Source organism: Acinonyx jubatus, chromosome A2, assembly GCF_027475565.1.
Source record: "Acinonyx jubatus isolate Ajub_Pintada_27869175 chromosome A2, VMU_Ajub_asm_v1.0, whole genome shotgun sequence".
Lineage (NCBI taxonomy): Eukaryota > Metazoa > Chordata > Mammalia > Carnivora > Felidae > Acinonyx > Acinonyx jubatus.
The window spans coordinates 156,886,790-156,905,260 of NC_069383.1; the positions used below are offsets into that span (position 1 = coordinate 156,886,790).

General features: G+C 47.6%; 1 protein-coding gene across 6 annotated transcripts in view; it reads right to left on the reverse strand.

Moving 5' to 3' along the window:
- Positions 1-18,471, reverse strand: part of LOC106985524 (zinc finger protein 791-like) — a 46,362-nt gene that overhangs the window by 14,969 nt on the left and 12,922 nt on the right. For 2 of the 6 annotated variants that reach the window (XM_027050059.2, XM_027050061.2), the window contains exon 1: positions 10,836-10,975. The exons of 3 other annotated variants lie outside the window; for them this stretch is intronic. In XM_027050059.2, coding sequence (XP_026905860.1) covers positions 10,836-10,838 — 3 coding nt within the window. In that variant the 5' untranslated portion in view covers positions 10,839-10,975. Of the gene's footprint in view, positions 1-10,835; positions 12,040-18,471 lie in introns of those variants that run through there. One more of the 6 variants, XM_027050058.2, reaches the window with a different exon arrangement.

The window sequence follows — 18,471 nt, forward strand, 5'->3', positions numbered from 1 at the left end:
ACCATGTCAGAAGAAATTGAGCAGGGGCGCCGGGGGGGCTCATTCTGCTGAGTGTCTGACTTCAGGTCGTGATCTCATGGTTTGTGAGTTTGAGCCCTGCATCGGGCTCTGTGCTGACAGTTCAGAGCCTGGAACCTGCTTCAGATTCTGTGTGTCTCTCTCTGCCCCTCCCCTGATTGTGGTCTCTCTTTGTCAAAAATAAACAAAAATTAAAAAAAAAAAAAAAGAAATTCCAAATAAAAGAATGAGATATAGGGGAGCCTTGGTGGCTCAATAGGTTAAGCATTTGATTTCAGCTCAGGTCATGATCTCATGGTTCATGGGTTCAAGTCCTGCATCAGGCTCTCTGCTGTCAGCACAGAGCCCACTTCCGACCCTCTGTCCCCCCTGCCCCCGCTCTGTCCCTCCCCTGCTCATGCTTCCTCACTCAAAAATAAACAAACATTAGGGGAGCCTGGGTGGCTCAGTCAGTTAAGCATCTGACTTCGGCTCAGGTCATGATCTCGTGGTTCGTGGGTTCGAGCCCCGCATCAGGCTCTGTGCTGACAGCTCAGAGCCTGGAACCTGCTTCAGCTTCTGTGTCTCCCTCTCTCTCTGCCTCTCCCCCACTCGCGTGCTCTCTCTCAAGAATAAGTAAACATTAAAAAAAGAAAAAATAATAAACATCAAAAAAATGAGATACTGCCAGATACTTATTACAATAACTAAAATTTAAGACCTTGAAAAAAAAAACAATAGTAAAGATGTGAGAGAAAATCATTCATTCATTCCACCCTCATTCATTGCTGATGGGAGTGGAAAATGTATCCCTATTCTGGAAGACAGGCAGTTTCTTAAAAAATAAACCTATTTTTTTGTTTTTTACCATACTATCCAGCAATCACCATCCTTCCTATTATGCCAAATGAGTTGAAAACTCATTCATAAAAAAACCTGCACATGAGGGGCGCCTGGGTGGCTCAGTAGGTTAAACATCCAACTCTTGATTTTGGCTCAGGTCACGATCTCACGGTTCATGGGATCGAGTCCTGCACTGGGCTCTGCGCTGACAGGGCAGAGCCTGGTTGGGATTCTCTCCCCCACTCTCTCTGCCCTTCCCCTGCTCTTACATGCCCCCTTTCTCTCTCTCTCTCTCTCAAAAATAAGCAAATATTAAAAAAAAAACTTTAGGGGTGCCTCGGTGGCTTAGTGGGTTGAGCGTCTGACTTCAGCCCAGGTCACGATCCCACGCTTCGTGGGTTCGAGCCCCACATCGGGCTCTGTGCTGACAGGCTCAGAGCCTGGAGCCTGCTTTGGATTCTTTGTCTCCTCCTCTCTCTGCCACTCCCCCACTCTATCTCCCGAAAATAAACACTGAAAAAAAAACTTAAAAAGAAAAACCCAGCACCTGAATATTTGTAAGAGCTTTATTCACAGTTGCCAAGACTTACAGGTAACCAAGATATCCTCCAACAGATGAATGGAAAATTAATCAATGGAACATCCATATGATGAAATACTCAGGGATAACCGGAAATGAGATATCCAGCCAAAGGACATGGAACAACCTCAAAGTCACATTGCTAGGGGAAAGCAGAGAATACGGTAAGGCTACAGACTGTATGATTCCAAGCACAGTTCTGGACAGCAAAGTTCTGGAAGGAACAAAAGCGTGAGGCGGTGAACGAGCTACGGTTGCCAGGGATTTGGGGGTGGGAAGAAGGAATGAATAAACAGATGGACGACAAAGGACGTTTAGGGCACTGAAAATACACTACATGATACAGAAACGATCGGCACACATCATCTCACATTGCCAAAGCCCTAAGACTGTGTAACGCAAAGAGTCTAGTTATTGCAATGTTTATTTATTTTTGAAAGAGAGAGAGCGTGAGCAGGGGAAGGGCAGAGAGAAGGGGAGACAGAACCCCAAGCAGGCTCTGTGCTGACAGAGGGGGGCTTGAACCCATGAATCATGAAATCATGACCTGAGCCGAAACCAAGAGTCGGATGCTTAACCAACTGAGCCACCCAGGCGCCCCAAAGTGTCCAGCTATTGTAAAGCAAGGACTTCGATGCATTAATACTGGCTCATCGAATGTAACAAATGTACCACACTGATGTGAAATATAAAAAAAACAGGGCAATCTGTATGAAGGCGGGGGGGTTATGTGGGAACTCTGTACATCCTGGTGAAGTTTTCTGTAAACCTAAAATTGCTGTAAAAAAAAGTCTATCGGGGGGGAAAAGAAAGAGGAAGACAGATGCGCTATTCACCCCCGATGACTGAAAGAAGCCACTGTTCATTCAACTCCCTTGAATTTATTCCAATAACCTACAATAGCACTCTATGAGGCCTAAACCCCGAGACGCGCGCGACCAGAAATTTCCACTCAGTGTCTTCGTGAGAGCTCGCCACTGTATGTTCTGAGCAGTGAAACGAGTGCCTTCGTTACCAGCAGGAGCGTCTGGAACTCTGATGTGGATAAGGAGCCCACGTGGACAGGCGAGGACCTACACAGACGCCTTAGCAGACGCGGAGACATATTACCTTGACTTATATGTTATGGGTATCTGTGAGGCGAGAGTCCCAGAATTCTTTGACCACAAAGGGGCATCTCTTGGACAATCACCCAAGAGTCTGTAAACACAGGGGGACGCCACTGCTGCTCAGTGCCAAGACTGATGGCATACAGTTTGGGGCCTAGGGCCATCTCGCGCATCAAAAACGTAGGGACAGCTTGAGGCCATCGCAGGGAACTCCAGGAGGCACGAGAGGAAGTCACCGAAGCCTCTGCTGTGAAACCGCTGGAGGGCACTAACAGGTGTGTCTGCTGCACAGCAATTTGACCGGCGTCCAGAATCTTCCTGTTTTGTTGTAAGGGGTGCCTATTCAGGATGGGCCATTTTACAAGTAACAGCAAAAACGGGCTCAGGTAAAATTTTAAACAAGGAATATGCTGCCTCCACAACACCAAAAGAATCTGAACAACAGTAACCTCTTTACCAAGAATTCTTTTTAAGAACTTCGACAAGGTGCGAAAGCCTCACATCGTATATACGGTGATGGCACGTCCCCTTTTCATGAGCTCTTCTTGTCAAAAGTTTTGAAGTCCCAAATGACTTCAGAGGAGGATGTCGTTGGTATTACACTACTTGACGGCCAACTGCACCTGGCAGACTGTTGAAACAGCCCCCGAACAAAACAGACTTGGCCAAACCTGTGACTGCACGACACTGATCTGTCGCTGAAGGGAGTCAGTCATTTCCGTAACGGTGGGGACTGGGAACGAGTTTGCACTAATTCATTCTGAGGGGGCATTCATTGCTTGCAGATTTAAGAATAGGTCAAATAAGGCTGTTAAAAGGAGAACCAGAGGGAATAATTACTTTTTCATTAAATTAAGTGGTTTCTAACCAATGGTTTCCAATCCCTCAAGGCCCTTTTTAGTTTACAGTGGGTCAGATTAAGTAATTTAACACGGTGGGGAGGGGTGCAGTAAGATCTGTGGGGTCCCATAAGTGCCAAACACAAAATTTAAATTTAATTTAGGAGACACTGGGTTCAGACCTGCTCCGCTCAGCGCAAGATATTTAAGAACAACGGGCGCTAAGACCACGGGAAATCAGGTAAGACCATGGTTCTCATGGTTAAGGGGAGACATGCTTAGCTGTCCTCTCTATCATAGTCAGCAACTCCCTTAAGATGATCAGGGGTACCCTGCTTAAGTTTAGTGGGGTCCCCGGGTGTAACTGCAAGGTGAGCCCTAGTACTGATCATGTGCCTGAGGTTCCTAAGTTAGCGCGTTAGGGCAGCCAGCAAGATGCATCCGGAAACTGTGCTGTGGAGGCTGGAAACAGCAAGGAGGGTACTTTTATCTTTTTTTGTTGTGTAAATTCTTCTCGCAGATGTTGAATTTCCAATTGGTAAAACTGCAGAGCTGGGTTTTGAGACAGGGCAACTGAAGGGACCCCATGGGAAAAAGGCTGTTTTCTTTTTCTTCTCTCTGCTCCGTTTCCTGCTTCTATTCTTGCTAGGGCCTGCATCCCTGCCTTACACGTACCTTAACGTATGCTCTCTTTGTTGTTCTTTTTAATAATTTTTGTAATGTTTACTTATTTGAGAGAGGAAAGCGGGGAGAGAGAGAGAGAGAGGGACAGAAAGAGAGGGGAGACGCAGAATCTGAGGGAGGCTCCAGGCTCCAAGCTGTCAGCACAGAGCCCGACGCGGGGCTCGAACCCATGCACCGTGAGATCATGACCTGAGCCGAAGCTGGACGCCTAACCGATTGAGCCACCCAGGTGCCCAAAACGTGTGCTCTCTTTGTAAAGGTCAAGGAATTAATGATATCTTTGGCGTTTTCCGGCAAAATACGTAACATCTAAGGAGTCAGCAGGGGGCGTCATCATATACGTTTTCCAGGAACACTGACTCCAGATGATGCTGAGACCCCTGGCTCCAGGGTGTAAGTGACTTACGGAGGACACAGGAGCACTCGCCCTCGTTGGACGAGTTCCCCGACACCCGAGAGGACACGTACACCAGACCACCGTCCTCAACAGAAACCCCAGGCCCTAAACAAAGATGAGACTCCTTCTCCTTCTCCTTTCTGAGTCTCCTAGGTGCTCCATCTGAATCTGCTCTCTCTCTCTCTCTTCAATAAACTCTCTCTCACTTCCTGCTGGCTGGCATTTGATTTCTATCCTGCGCACAGCCAGGGAGCCTCTCGGCTGGTCCAGCGGAAACCCCTCTGGGTTCTCAGTCCCCGGCTGCCTGCATCAGCTTCAACACTTTTTTCTTTTGCTTCCCTCCTGTCTTGTTTTTTCCCATCACTGGCTATACTTCGAGGGAGAGGGCGGTCTCTCTGTCCTGGTACTTACACACCGTTTCCTCCAGAGAGCCTGAGAACAGTGCCATCAGGGTTAGGAGCCTCTCCTGTGACCACTGGCTGCCCTACAGGGTTTAAGGGCCCTGGACTTAAATCAAGTGGAACCAATCCCTTTGCTGTGCCACAGGGGCACCTGAGTGTCGTGCCCTCTACCTGGAGGCTCAGGATCTTGGCTGCAGTAGAGGCAGGGGCAGAAGCAGCAGAGGTGCTTAAAGGTCCTGGTGAGTCCTCTGGGGTCAAGGAGCGTGGACTCAGGCCCCCATCTACTGGCTGCCTTTCACCCTTTCTTCTCTTTCTCTAATTAACTGTTATTTCAGGACTGACCACACAATGGGCCCTCCTTTTGCACAGGGTATAGTCCCTCTGCCCCCCACCCAGGCATGTGAGGCCAACCCAGCCTCTGTCACAGCTTCCCCCCAACACAGATCCAAACCAGCAAATACGTGGAACAGGACCACTTCAAGGAGGGCCTCAATCCTACACCCCTGCTCCCAAACACCTAGGGATCCTGTGAACGGCCATCTCTGGTGGGCTGAACACAGAGCTGAGGCTGGGGAGGGTCACCAACATACCACAGGGCAGCACGGGTCACAGCGCGAGCTCCCCGGCACCCAGCGCCCACAGCACACGCCGCCTTCGGGCAGCAGAGCTGGTGAGCAAGTCAGAGCAAGAGAAGCAGGCCCGCAGCATGGGGGTCATGTCTGGACATGGCTCACGGTGACAAAACTTACGGTCGCCTGCAGAGATGTGGTTCCCGTGTACACGCATACATGCATCAAGATGGGAGGAAAAGGCTTACAAATCACATAACCAAGGCTCTGGGGACGGCAGGGCTGGCCCCTCAAGCAGCTCTGAAACGGCTTCAGAAACCAATGAAAAGAATCTGGTTTGATGTTCCCCAGAGCTGGGAGGTGGGGCCGCGGCAAGAATTCTCGCACAGGGGTGGGGGCCTCTGTGATTGGAATCTCTTGCCATCTCCAGAGACACCCCCCAGACTTTCTCATCAGCTTGACCAAGTTGGGGGCATAAGAGAAAGAGGGAAGGAGGAGGCTTAAACCGTGAGCAGCCAAACACCCAAAGATGTGCAATCTTACTGCTCATTACAAGGAGGAAAACGTGGGGAAGAAAAACGTGAATGTGCGAGTGCTTGTTTTCATATAAAGAAACACGGACAGGATGCTCCAGAAATGATCACCGCTTATTTCTGGGGGTGGCTGAAGCCAGAGCTCTGGAGTGGACCAGATTTTTACGAACCCATGCATCCATTAGCTAAAGGTTTTGTTTGTTTGTTTTTTTAATGTTTGTTTGTTTTTGAGAGAGAGAGAGTGCAGTGAGGGGCAGAAAGAGAGAGAGACAGGGAGACAGAGAATCTGAAGCAGGCTCTACACGGCCAGCAGAGAGCCTGATGTGGGGCTTGAACTCACGAACCGTGAGATCATGACCTGAGCTGAAGTCAGTCACTCAACCAACTGAGCCACCCAGGCGCCCCCCATGCATACATTATCTGAAGTAAATAGTCACTGGGACGCCTGGGTGGCTCAGTTGGGTAAGCGTCTGACTCTTGGTTTTGGCTCAGGTCATGATCTCAAGGTTCGTGGGTTCAGGCCCCACTTCGGGCTCTGCACACTGTCAGTGCACAGCCCGGTTGGGATTTTCTCTCTCTCCCTAGCTCCCCGCCCCTCCCCCACTAATGTAGTCTCTGTCTCTCTCAAAAATGAAAACTAAAAACTAAAATGAAATAAAATAGTCATATATATACACCACATTTTTTTACTGTTATTTTAATTTTATCTTTTAAGATTTTAAGTAATTTCTACACCCAACATGGGGCTCTAACTCATAACCCCGAGATCAAGAATCACGTGATGCATCGACAGAGCCAGTCAGGTGCCCCATATTTTTCGAACAGCCTTTATTTTGAATGAACTTGTTTTGCTCTTTAAAATTAAAAAAAAAAAACTTTGGGGGGGGGTGGGGGGGATGCCTGGGTGGCTCAGTCAGTGAAGTGTCTGACTCTTAAATTCAGCTCAGGTCATGATCTCACAGTTTGTGAGTTCGAGTCCTGAATTGGGCTCAGAGGCTGCTTACGATTCTCTCTCACTCTCTAATTCTCTCTCTCCCCCCCCACCCCCGCCCCTCCCGTTTGTGTTTGCTCTCTCAAAATAAATAAACTTAAAAACTATTTTTAAGATTAAGTAGCATATTATAATATACTAGGGATTTAGTCCTCACCCATTAAATGTATTAGGATTATCAAAGATTGATGCAACTTTTGAGTAGTTTTCCTCATATCAATTAAAATAGGAATTCATTTACCTTAAACTTTAACAATATTACAGAGTTCAAATTTCCAAAGCTCTCTGGGGCCATACAAATAAAAAGCTGACCTAAAACATAAAATCTACCTGAGAACCTCAAATACACCCATCTCACATCCTGAGACTCTTTTGCCTAAAAAGGAATAGATACTCTGTTTGGTTTCATAATTCCTTGCCTTACTCCCATTGTATCTTTATTTATTTTTTAAATGTTTATTTATTTTTTTGAGAGAGACAGTGTGAATGGGGGAGGGGCAGAGAGAGAGAGAGAGAGGGAGACACGGAATCTGAAACAGGCTCCAGGCTCTGAGCTGTCAGCACAGAGCCCAACGTGGGGCTCGAACTCACGAGCTGTGAGATCATGCCCTGAGCCGAAGTTGAACGCTCAACCGACTGAGCCACCCAGGCGCCCCCTCCCATTGTATCTTTAAATCAACCTACATTTTCAAAGTCCAAGAACTAAAAATTCATTGCTCTCACAAAGAAAACAGGATCACTAATGGCTAAAGGAAACTACATGGAGTTAAAAGGTGCAATATGCAATATATAAACTTATATGAGAAAAGAAACACAGGGGCGCCTGGGTGGCTCCGTCGGTTAAGCATCCGACTTCGGCTCAGGTCATGATCTTGCGGTTCGTGAGTTCGAGCCCCGCGTCAGGCTCTATGCTGACGGTGCAGAGCCTGGAACCTGCTTTGGATTCTATGTCTCCCTCTCTCTATGCCCCCACTCCCCTGCTCATGTTCTGTCTGTCTCAAAAATACACATTTAAAAAAAAGATCTAAATATATATATATATATATATATATATATATATATATATAAACACTCCATATATTCATATATCTCACGGTTAGTGGGTTCAAGCCCCACGTCGGGCTCTGTGCTGACAGCTCAGAGCCTGGAGCCTGCTTCGGATTCTGTGTCTCCCTCTCTCTATGCCCCCACTCCCCTGCTCATGTTCTGTCTGTCTCAAAAATACACATTTAAAAAAAAGATCTAAATATATATATATATATATATATATATATATATATATATATATATATATATAAACACTCCATATATTCATATATCTCACGGTTAGTGGGTTCAAGCCCCACGTCGGGCTCTGTGCTGACAGCTCAGAGCCTGGAGCCTGTCTCTCTGCCCCTCCCCTGCTCTTGCTCTGTCTCTCTCTCAAAAATAAATAAACGTTAAAAAAAAATGCAAATATTTGAATCAGGTGAGATAAGCAGCCTGCTTCTGCACGGTTCAGAAGGAAAACTCCCATTCCCAGTCTGTGGTCCAGACCGCACCTGTTGGGATACAGCCCCCGGGCCCAGTTCCTGGTGATGGAGGTGTGGGGGTGGGGGCAACACCTGAGCAGCCACAGGAATGAAGCGACAGGAATGAAGGGTGGGAGCTACACATACACCTCTCTCAGGGCATAATGGAAACATTCGTCTCTCAGGGTTCAATTCTTGCAAGTCAGGAAACCACTGGCCAGATGTGACTTAAGGATCTGACTCAAAAGAACTTCCAAATTCACAAACTCTTTGTCCAGAAGGCAGATCCCCTGACCTTCCCGGACTTTGTCAATGTACACAAATTACTCTGAGTGTGCCTACACTGCAGACGCAAAGCTCAAGCCTGTGTCTAGAAACAGGCCCAAGGAGGGGGGCGCCTGGGTGGCTCAGCAGGTTAAGCGTCCGACTCTTAGTTTTGGCTCACGCCACGATCTCACGGTTCGTGGGTTCGAGCCCCATGTCAGGCTCTGTGCTGACAGTGTGGAGCCTGCTTGGGATTCCTTCTCTCTCCCTCTCTCTGGCCCTCCCCCACTTGTACGGTCTGTGGGTGGGAGGGAGGGAGGGAGGGAGGGAGGGAGGGAGGGAGGAAGGAAGGAAGGAAGGAAGGAAGGAAGGAAGGAAGGAAGAGAAGTCCAAGGAAACCACGATTACAACCACTGCCCTGTTCCCTAACCCCATCCCCCATGTACACAAGCACCCCCAGCTTTCCTTGGTTCTGCAGATTCTCTCAGCTCCTTCTGGGGTGTCTGAACAGGTAGGGCACCTGCTGGGGGAGGCTCTCCAGGAAGAACCAACTGGGCCTTCAAGTATTCCCCTTTCTAGGCTCAAGGTGGGGGGCCTTGCCATAATTTTTTTTTTTATGTTTATTTTTGAGAGAGACAGACAGACAGGCAGAGTGAGCAGAGGAAGGGCAGAGAGAGAGGGAGACACAGAATCCAAAGCAGGCTCCAGGCTCTAAGCTGTCAGCACAGAGCCCGACGCGGGGCTCGAACCCACAAACCGCGAGATCGTGACCTGAGCTGAAGTCGGATGCTTAGCCGACTGAGCCACCTAGGTGTCCCAAGGGGGGAGCCTTACCTTAGAAACATTGACCTCAGGCTTCTGCTTCCTACCAACTTGCTCTGAACCACCAGTAACATTTTAAAAGTGATAAGCCTACTGTAAAAAAAATCGCTCATATCCAGCGTTTATGTATGTGTAAGGGAGGGAAGCAAATTGTAAGGCATTTTTTTAGTTCAACACACACACACACACAAATATCTACTCCTTTCAAAAACCATAAATATGTCAGTTAATTATTATTTCCATGGCAAGAAACTGTTTGGAAACAATAATTATTGAACACCTTTCGAGGTGGTACAAGTCTAAGTCCTGATATTGCATTTGAAATCACCCAAAAGGACAACTCTCTGAGTGTTACTACACCTGCTCATGGGAAGAAAAAAAGGAAACAAAAATTTTAATAGATGAAACAAGGAAATGTTCCCCCCCCCGAAATTCACCCCTTTCTTGCCTCTTTGTAGAATTTTATACTTTCAAGATCTATGGATTAAATACATCTTATTAGAAAACGCAGGCTTAAAGAAGTTGAATACAGTCACAAACTCAGGTGAGGCAATCGAGACAGGACACAGCACCCAGGGAAGTTTCCAAAGAGGAACCGCCACCCAAAGGACTTCCCACAGGATGTCTGTGCTCAGGAAAGATACTGGGAGGAGAGGCAAAGGAATTTCATGCTATGTATTCCAGGTGGTTACTCTCAGCTTTCCTCTTATGTAAAATATTCACAGGCAAAAAAAAAAAAATCTTTAAAAAGAGCCATTCGCGGCTCTGTGGTTAAACGATAAAATACTGCGTAATTTGAAATGCATCACGGAGAACAAACAGTTAATAATGATGCTGTGACCTGGAGAGGGAAGATGGCGTTTCGGAATGCAGGGAAGGATCTGGAAATTGAGGCATTTATTTCCAGTCTTACGAAGAGCTAGCCTGGGGCATAGGGTCGTGGCTTTGAGACCCCACTCCCCGGACATCTGGAAAAGTGAGGGGAAAACGGGTACCCCCCCTCCCTCCCGGGAGAGAGGGACTGGGGACCCCACAGACCACAGCTCCTCCCGCGCACGGACCCCGGAGACCGAGGCGTGACCGTCCCCCGATGACCCTCCGGTGGTCATCGCCCAGTCTACGGGAGGCGCGGCCGCGCACAGCGACGGGACAGGACGCCCGGGTCCCGGCTGCCGCCCGGCCCCGCGCTGCGTGCCGCGCCGACAGCGGACTCGGGTCCCCACACTCCGGGGGTCACGGCCGCGAGCCCAGGTCCCGCCGCCCCCGGTTCCCGACTCCCGGCCCCGCACACTCACCATCGCTCGGTTTCCGGGGTGCCGGGTCGCCCACCATCCGGCTGCCGCGGCCAGCGCAGGTCGCGGCGACCCAGGACGCGGCGGAACCTCCCGAAGCCCTTAAGGACGGCGCCAGCGGGTGCGAGGCTCGGACGCACAGCAGCCACCGCACACAGCCCTCGCCGTCCACGGCGTCCACGGCGCGTCGCCCGCACGTACGGCTCCGGCGGCTCCCCTGATTGGACGGCTCGCACGGCCCCGCCCCCTCCCGCCTGAGCGACAGCGGGCCGGAGGTCACGTCTTTGAGCCGACCTTGCTTGGGCAGGGGGCTGCCGCCTGTTGTCTCCAAGGCCGTCGCTGGGAAGCGCGAGGCCGCCAGGCCACTCACGGAACCGTGACCCTTCCTCACAAGCGCACGCGCAAGTGACCTCACCATTCGTAAGCATGAGTCCGGTTCCATGTTGGTCTTTGATCATTTTCCAGCAGGGAGTCGTCTGCCCACCGCGCCCCCAACCCCCACTCCTTTGGTCTTCAAAGACTCTCGAAGCCTTGGGGCCACTGAGCTTGGTGGGAGGTTTGAGCCCCACAGTCCCAGACCAGGCCCGAAGCCTCAGGTGCTCGCATGTGAGAAAACCTTCCAGTGTAATTCCGTTGATACTTCTCTGTTCAAAGACGGAAGAAGGAAAACCGAAAGAACACTGCTCGATGGCAAAGAATAGACGGTAAAGGTCTAAAGGATGAACAAAGAGTCGGGACGGGGTCACCCAGGGGGCAGGACGGTGGTGAGCCCGGGAGGGAACCAACATGAGACTCTCACTGCGGCCCACAGTTAGGAATCTTCGTGATGCTTCCAGGGATGTGTGTATTACTAGCAAATCCTACCACAGAACATTTTGTACACTCTTGTCTCAGTCTGTCGGATGATCAAAGACTTTAAGAAGTTATTAAGGTCGAAAAAGAACAATTTGTAACTTTGTTTCTTCTGTAATGGGGCAGTGTGAGTTTTCATTCTCAGTTGTGGCAGAAAAAAATTGGTAACAAGCCAACTGTCTATTTAGAAAGAATGAGTCACATAAACTCATCATATGGACTTTAAAAATCAAAGGGGGAGGCACCTGGCTGGCGCCAGGTCTTGATTTGGGCTCAGGTCATGATCTCACCACTTCTGGGTTCGAGCCCCACACTGCCAGTGAGGAGCCTGCTTGGGATTCTCTCTCTCTCTCTACCCCTCCCCTGCTTGCGCACGTGTGAGCTGCTCGCTCGCTCTCTCTCTCTCTCATAAATAAGTAGATAAGATTTTAAAAAAAAAACCTGCTTTGAGGGGCGCCTGGGTGGCTCCGTTGATTGAGTGACTGACTTCGACTCAGGTCATGATCTCACCGTTTGTGAGTTCGAGCTCTCTGTCGGGCTCTGTGCTGACAGCTCAGAGCCTGGAGCCTGCTTCCAATTCTGTGACTCCCTCTCTCGATGCCCCTCCCCTGCTCATGCTCTGTCTCTGCCTCTCTCTCAAATAAATAAACATTAAAAATTTTTTTAATAAAAAAACACCTGCTTAAAACAAAACAAAGGTATGATATGAAAAGATCAATGAGTATGCATTACTAGAACAAACATACTATGTTGTTATATATATATATATATATATATATATATATATATATATATATATATATATATGCCAGGTCACCTCTTCTATAACCTGTAGAGACAGGAGGATCCCCACCACCCTCCCATCCCCCTCACCAAGGTTTGGTTGAGTAGCAGAGACTAAAACGCACCTACCAGAAACGTGTGAAAAGGTTTATTAACTTTCATAATGGAAGTTTCCGGGGAGGGCCAGGCAGGCCTTCTCAAGCAGGCGAGAAATGCCTTGAGAAAGCAAGGGAAGGAGACTGGTCTGGGTTTTATTCAGGTTGGTTGGAGGGTGGCTAGGGTGACAGTTTGTGCTCATGGGCAGGGACTTATGTGATTGACTCTCTTGCCAGGGCCAAAGCCTGTATAAGGCTTTCTTATCACCTTATACAGATGTGGAGCCCAAAGGGTAGAGGGAGGGATATAAAATGTTAAGAGTCATCTGTCAGATAATGGGAAATATCTCTGCCCCAGGTGACTGGCACTTGTAAATTCCTAGGGATAAGAGCACTAAAAGCCAGTCTTGACCTAATATGTGGCCTTTAATTCTGTCCCTGACACAGGGCTCTTGAAACTATGTACATTTCTTAAAAAAATTTTAGTTTTGGATGTTTATGTTTTGAGAGAGAGAGAGAGAGAGAGAGACAGGGTGTGAGTGGGGGAGGGGCAGAGAAGGAGACACAGAATCTGAAGCAGACTCCAGGCTCTGAGCTGTCAGCACAGAGCCTGATGCAGGGCTCGAACTCATGGAACACGAGATCATGACCTGAGCCGAAGTCGGATGCCCAACTGACTGACACACCCGGGTGCCCCGAAACTATGTAAATTTCTAAGTGATACCAGCACTGGGAGAAACTTTTGTTCCAATGAGGCGACTCTGGGTGGGCTCCTGGGTGGGGGCTGGTCGCCAGGAAGTCCAAGCCATGATTAGGAGCTTGGAATTTTTAGCCCAGCCCCCGTCCCCCAGAGAGGGGGGGAGAAGCTGGAAATGGAGTTAATAATTGATCATGCCTACATTAGTAAGCCTCCATAAAATCACAGTAATATGGGGTTTGGAGACTTTGGGGGTGGGGGACCCAGCCATGTACTGGGAGGGTGACATACCCAAACTCTGTAGGGGCCCTCCAAGTACTCTCCCTACCTATCTCTTCACCTGGCCGTTCATTTGCATCTCTTATCATATCCTTTAATAAACTAGTTAAGTGTAAGTAAGTTTTCCCTGACTTCTGGAAGGTGCTCTAACAAATTAATTGAACCCAAGCAGGGGATTGTGAGAACCTCTGATTTGTAGCAGGACAGAAGTTGTGAGTAACCTTGTTGGGACTTGCTTCATGTGACGGGCATCTGAACTGGGATGGGAGAGGTCCTGTGGGACTGAGCACTTAACCTGTGGGATCGACACTACCTACAGGTGGATCGTGTCAAGACTGAGTTAAGTTACAGGAGCCCCAGCTGCGTCACACGTTTGGTGACCAGAACTGTTGGAAGTAAAGTGTTCTCAGGAAATACAAAGGAGACACATAGGAGAAAAGAAGTGGGTGTTCTCTACTCCAGAATACTACTGGATTTTCCCAATGTATATCAGCAGTCAAATACTTAAAAGTGGAGTCAGAGACTTCTGGTTTCTTCTCTGGCACGTAAGAAGTTTAGAAGGTGACATTTCTATATTTACCAGGTAAAAGCAAGTAAGCTTAAAAAAAAAAAAATCAATGATCAAAGAATTGAGGTCACAGTACAAACTGCCTTCTCCAAAAATAATAGCCATTTTGATACATTCCTACAATGGTCTGTTCTTAACAAGACCTGTCCTCCAAACACTGGTTTTTCAAGACTCACCCGGGGAGGAGGGGGGGGGGCAGGGAGGGAAATAACTAACTCCAGTTCTCCCCAGCCTTTCTGCCTGACCTAAGGTGAGGGTGTAGGGAACGGAGATAGACTTGCGAGGTTCACAGGTCATTTTTCACCGCTCACAGCCAACGTGTGGTGTGTTTTCCAAAACTATTTCCCCAACTCTCCAACACCAGCTGGGTGGCCTGCAGTTCAATGCAGTTCTAACGCTAATCAGGGTTCGTATCAGACTCTACGGTTTAAGGGCACAGCCCACAAAAGGGCCACCGCATCAGCCGCCAGCTGCAAAGGGGAGGCCCCGACCCGGGAGGTTCTCTAGGTGCACTCCCATGTTTGTTAATTCAGCAGAAACACTACCGGAACTCACAGAAGCTCTTTGTTTTTTATTCCTGATTTATTATAAAAGCTACAAGTCAGGAACAGCCCAATGGAAGGGGTGTGCGGGACGAAGTAGGTGGGGGAAGGTAGGGAACTCCCGTGCCTTCTCCGGATACAGCACCCTCCCAGCACATTGGTGTCTTCACCAGCTTAGCATCTCTCTGAATCCTGAGGTTTAAGGGTTTGGGTGAAGTTTCCGTGCGTAGCTAGGCACGACGGATGAAATCATTGGTGGTCGGTGAATCACTCAAACTGTAGCTCCTCCCCACTCCCTACAGGTCGGGGGCTGGGCTGAACGTTCTAAGATCCGAGTTGAGATCGAGATCTTAACTAACTGAGCCACCCCAGGTGCCCCAGACATTTTTCTTATTATACCAAAGGTCACAGCCCAGAGACATGTGATCATTAAAATAGTGACATCAAAACTATAGAACACTTCTCTCCACCCAAGACATTCCATCAGAAAACTCCCATTTAACAACCGTGGAATAAACAAAGAACTCTACATTTCAGAACTTAAAGAAGTCTCTATAGTACCCCCAAAGATAACATGGGTGACAAAAGGGCACCTGAGAGCATTTTAGCCTTTGGCAGCTACAACAGAGAGTAAACACAACCTAAACCCTACTCAGATAAACACAAACCCTTACACCAAAGGCCTATTTACCTCAGTTCCTTTTTCATAGTACATCGTGCCTGGCATTGAACAACAACATTATTAAAATACACAGTTTGAGGAGATTGTACAAGTAAAAGAACTCGACTCAGATGTAGCAGATATGTTACAATTATTAGACCAGAGACATAAAGCAACCATGATTAATATGCTAAGCACTTTTGGGGTGACTGGGTGGTTCAGTCGGTTAAGTGTCCGACTCTTGGTTTTGGCTCAGGTCATGATTTCATGGTTCGTGAGTTCGAGGCCTGCATCGGGCCCTGTGCTGACAGGGTAGAGCCTACTTGGGATTCTCTCTCCCCCCCCCCCCCCCCGCCCCTCCCCTGCTAGCTCTGTCTCTCAAAAAATAAATTAAGGGGCGCCTAGGTGGCTCAGTTGGTTAAGCATCTGACTTTGGCTCGAGTCATGATCTCACAGCTCATGAGTTTGAGCCCTGTGTCAGATTCTGTGCTGACAGTTCAGAGCCTGGAGCCTGCTTCAGATTCTGTGTCTCCCTCTCTCTCTGTCTCTCCCTCACTCATGCTCTGTCTCTCTCTCTCAAAAATAAACATTAAAAATTTAAATTAAAAAATTAATTAATTAATTTAAAAGATTAGGGGTGCCTGGGTGGCTCAGTAGGTTAAGTGTCTGACTGCGGCCCAGATCATGAACTCATGGTTCATGAGTTTGAGCCCTGCATCGGGCTCTGTGCTGACAGCTCAGAGCCTGGAGCCTGCTTCAGATCCTGTGACTCCTTCTCTCCCTGCCTCTCCCCAGCTCACGCTCTGTCCTTTAAAAATGAATAAACGTTAAAAAATTTTCTAAAAAAAAATTAACAAAAAATATGCTGTGTTTTAATAAGAAATAGTGGATAACATGCAAGAACAGATAAGTAATCTTTTTTGTTTTTTGTTTGTAAACGTTTATTTATTTTTGAGACAGAGACAGAGCATGAACAGGGGAGGGGCAGAGAGAGAGGGAGACACAGAATTGGAAGCAGGCTCCCGGCTCCGAGCCATCAGCCCAGAGCCCGACGCGGGGCTCGAACTCACGGACCGCGAGATTGTGACCTTAGCTGAAGTCGGACGCTTAACCGACTGAGCCACCCAGGCACCCCTTTTGTTTTTATTCTTAAAAAAATTTGTTTTTAAAATTTTTAACGTTTCTTTATTATTGAGAGACAGAGCATGAGCAGGGGAGGGGCAGAGAGAGAGGTAGACACAGAATTCGAAGAGGCTGCAGGCTCCAAGCTGTCAGCACCGAGCTTGATGGGCACCTTAACTCACAAACCACGAGATCATGACCTGAGCCAAAGTCGGACACTCAACCAAATGGGTCACCCAGGCGCCCCGTAGATACTCTACTCAGAGATGAAAACTAAGAATCAAAAGAAATATGCATGAAATGAAAAAAAACCCCAAAACAATAGAAGAAAAATGAAGAATTCCTTTGGGGGCCTTTTGAATACAGTGGAAGTATGTGAGGAAGGATTCAGTGGGCTTGAAGAAATGTCAATACAATAAATTTCAAATATTAAAAAAAAAAAAAGAGGGGCGCCTGGGTGGTGCAGTCGGTTAAGCGTCCGACTTCAGCCAGGTCACGATCTCGCGGTCCATGAGTTCGAGCCCCGCGTCGGGCTCTGGGCTGATGGCTCAGAGCCTGGAGCCTGTTTCCGATTGTGTCTCCCTCTCTCTCTGCCCCTCCCCCGTTCATGCTCTGTCTCTCTCTGTCCCAAAAATAAATAAACGTTGAAAAAAAAAGAAAAAAAAAAAGGATGAGCACTGGGTATTGTATGGAAACCAATTTGACAATAAATTTCATATATTAAAAAAAAAAAAAGGTCAATAGAATTTCCAAAACTGAAATGCAAAGAGAATAAACGAAAAAGGCAAAACAAATCTAAGAAATTTGGGACAATTATACAAGGTGTAACATAAACATAATTGGAATACATGAAGGAGAAGAAAACCAGAAAGGAACAGGGACCCGAAGTCAAACAATAGTACCCAAATTAATGTTAGACACCAAACTACAGATCCAGGAAGCCCAGGGATCACCAAAGAGGATAAAAACCTAGAAATGCACACCTAGAAATGTCATATTCAAAGTTGAGGGGAAAAGGCAAAGAGAAAATCTTGAAAGAAACTAGGGGGAGAAAACCTTCATTATATAGAAAGAAAGAAAAGAATTAAATCTGACTTCTTTTCGGAAACCATGCAAGTAGGAAAAGAGTTTTGTTAAATAGAAAGCGTTGAAAGAAAACAAACAAACAAACAAACACCCAGCTACAATTCTGTGTCAAACAAAATTATCCTTCAAAAGTGAGGGAAAAGGGTGCCTGGGTGGCTCAGTCGGTTCAGCGTCCAACTCTTGGTGTCAGCCCAGGTCATGATCTCGCGATGCGTGGGTTCAAGCCCCACATCAGGCTGTGTACTGACAGCATGGAGCCTGCTTGGGATTCTCTCTCTCCCTCACTCTCTACCCCTCCCCCGCTCATGATGCACACATGCTTGCTCTCTCTCCTTCAAAATAAATAAATAAACTTAAAAAACATGACTGAGAAAAAAAGATTTTCTGAGACAAACGAAACTTGAGGGAGTTTGTCATCAGTAAAACCTGCTTCCCAAGGAATGTTAAAACAAACTCGTCAGGGGGCACCTGGGTGGCTCAGTCGGTTAAGCGTCCAACTTCAGCTCAGGTCCTGGTCTCATGGTCCATGGGTTTGAGCCCCCTGTCCAGCTCTGCGCTGACAGCTCAGAGCCTGAAGTCTGCTTTGGATTTTGTGTCTCCCTTCCTCTCTGCCCCTCCCCTGCTTGCACTCTTTCTCAAAAATAAATAAACATTTAAAAAATTAAGAAAAAAGAAACTGATCGGGAAGAAGGTAATAATAAAGAAAGGGAGAATGTTAGAGAAGAAATCAGTGAAGGTAAAATTCAAGGACGTGCTTTTGCTATTTGTATTTAATCTGACAAATAACATTTTGTTCAAAGTCATAATAGCAATATTTTCAGTGCATAGACCTTATAAACAAAAATGAATGACAGCAATGTCACAAGGGACAGGGAGGGAAGAATTGGAAATACTCTGTTATGAGGTACTTCCTCATCCAGAGAGTGGTATAGTGTTGCTTCAGACAGGGCTTGG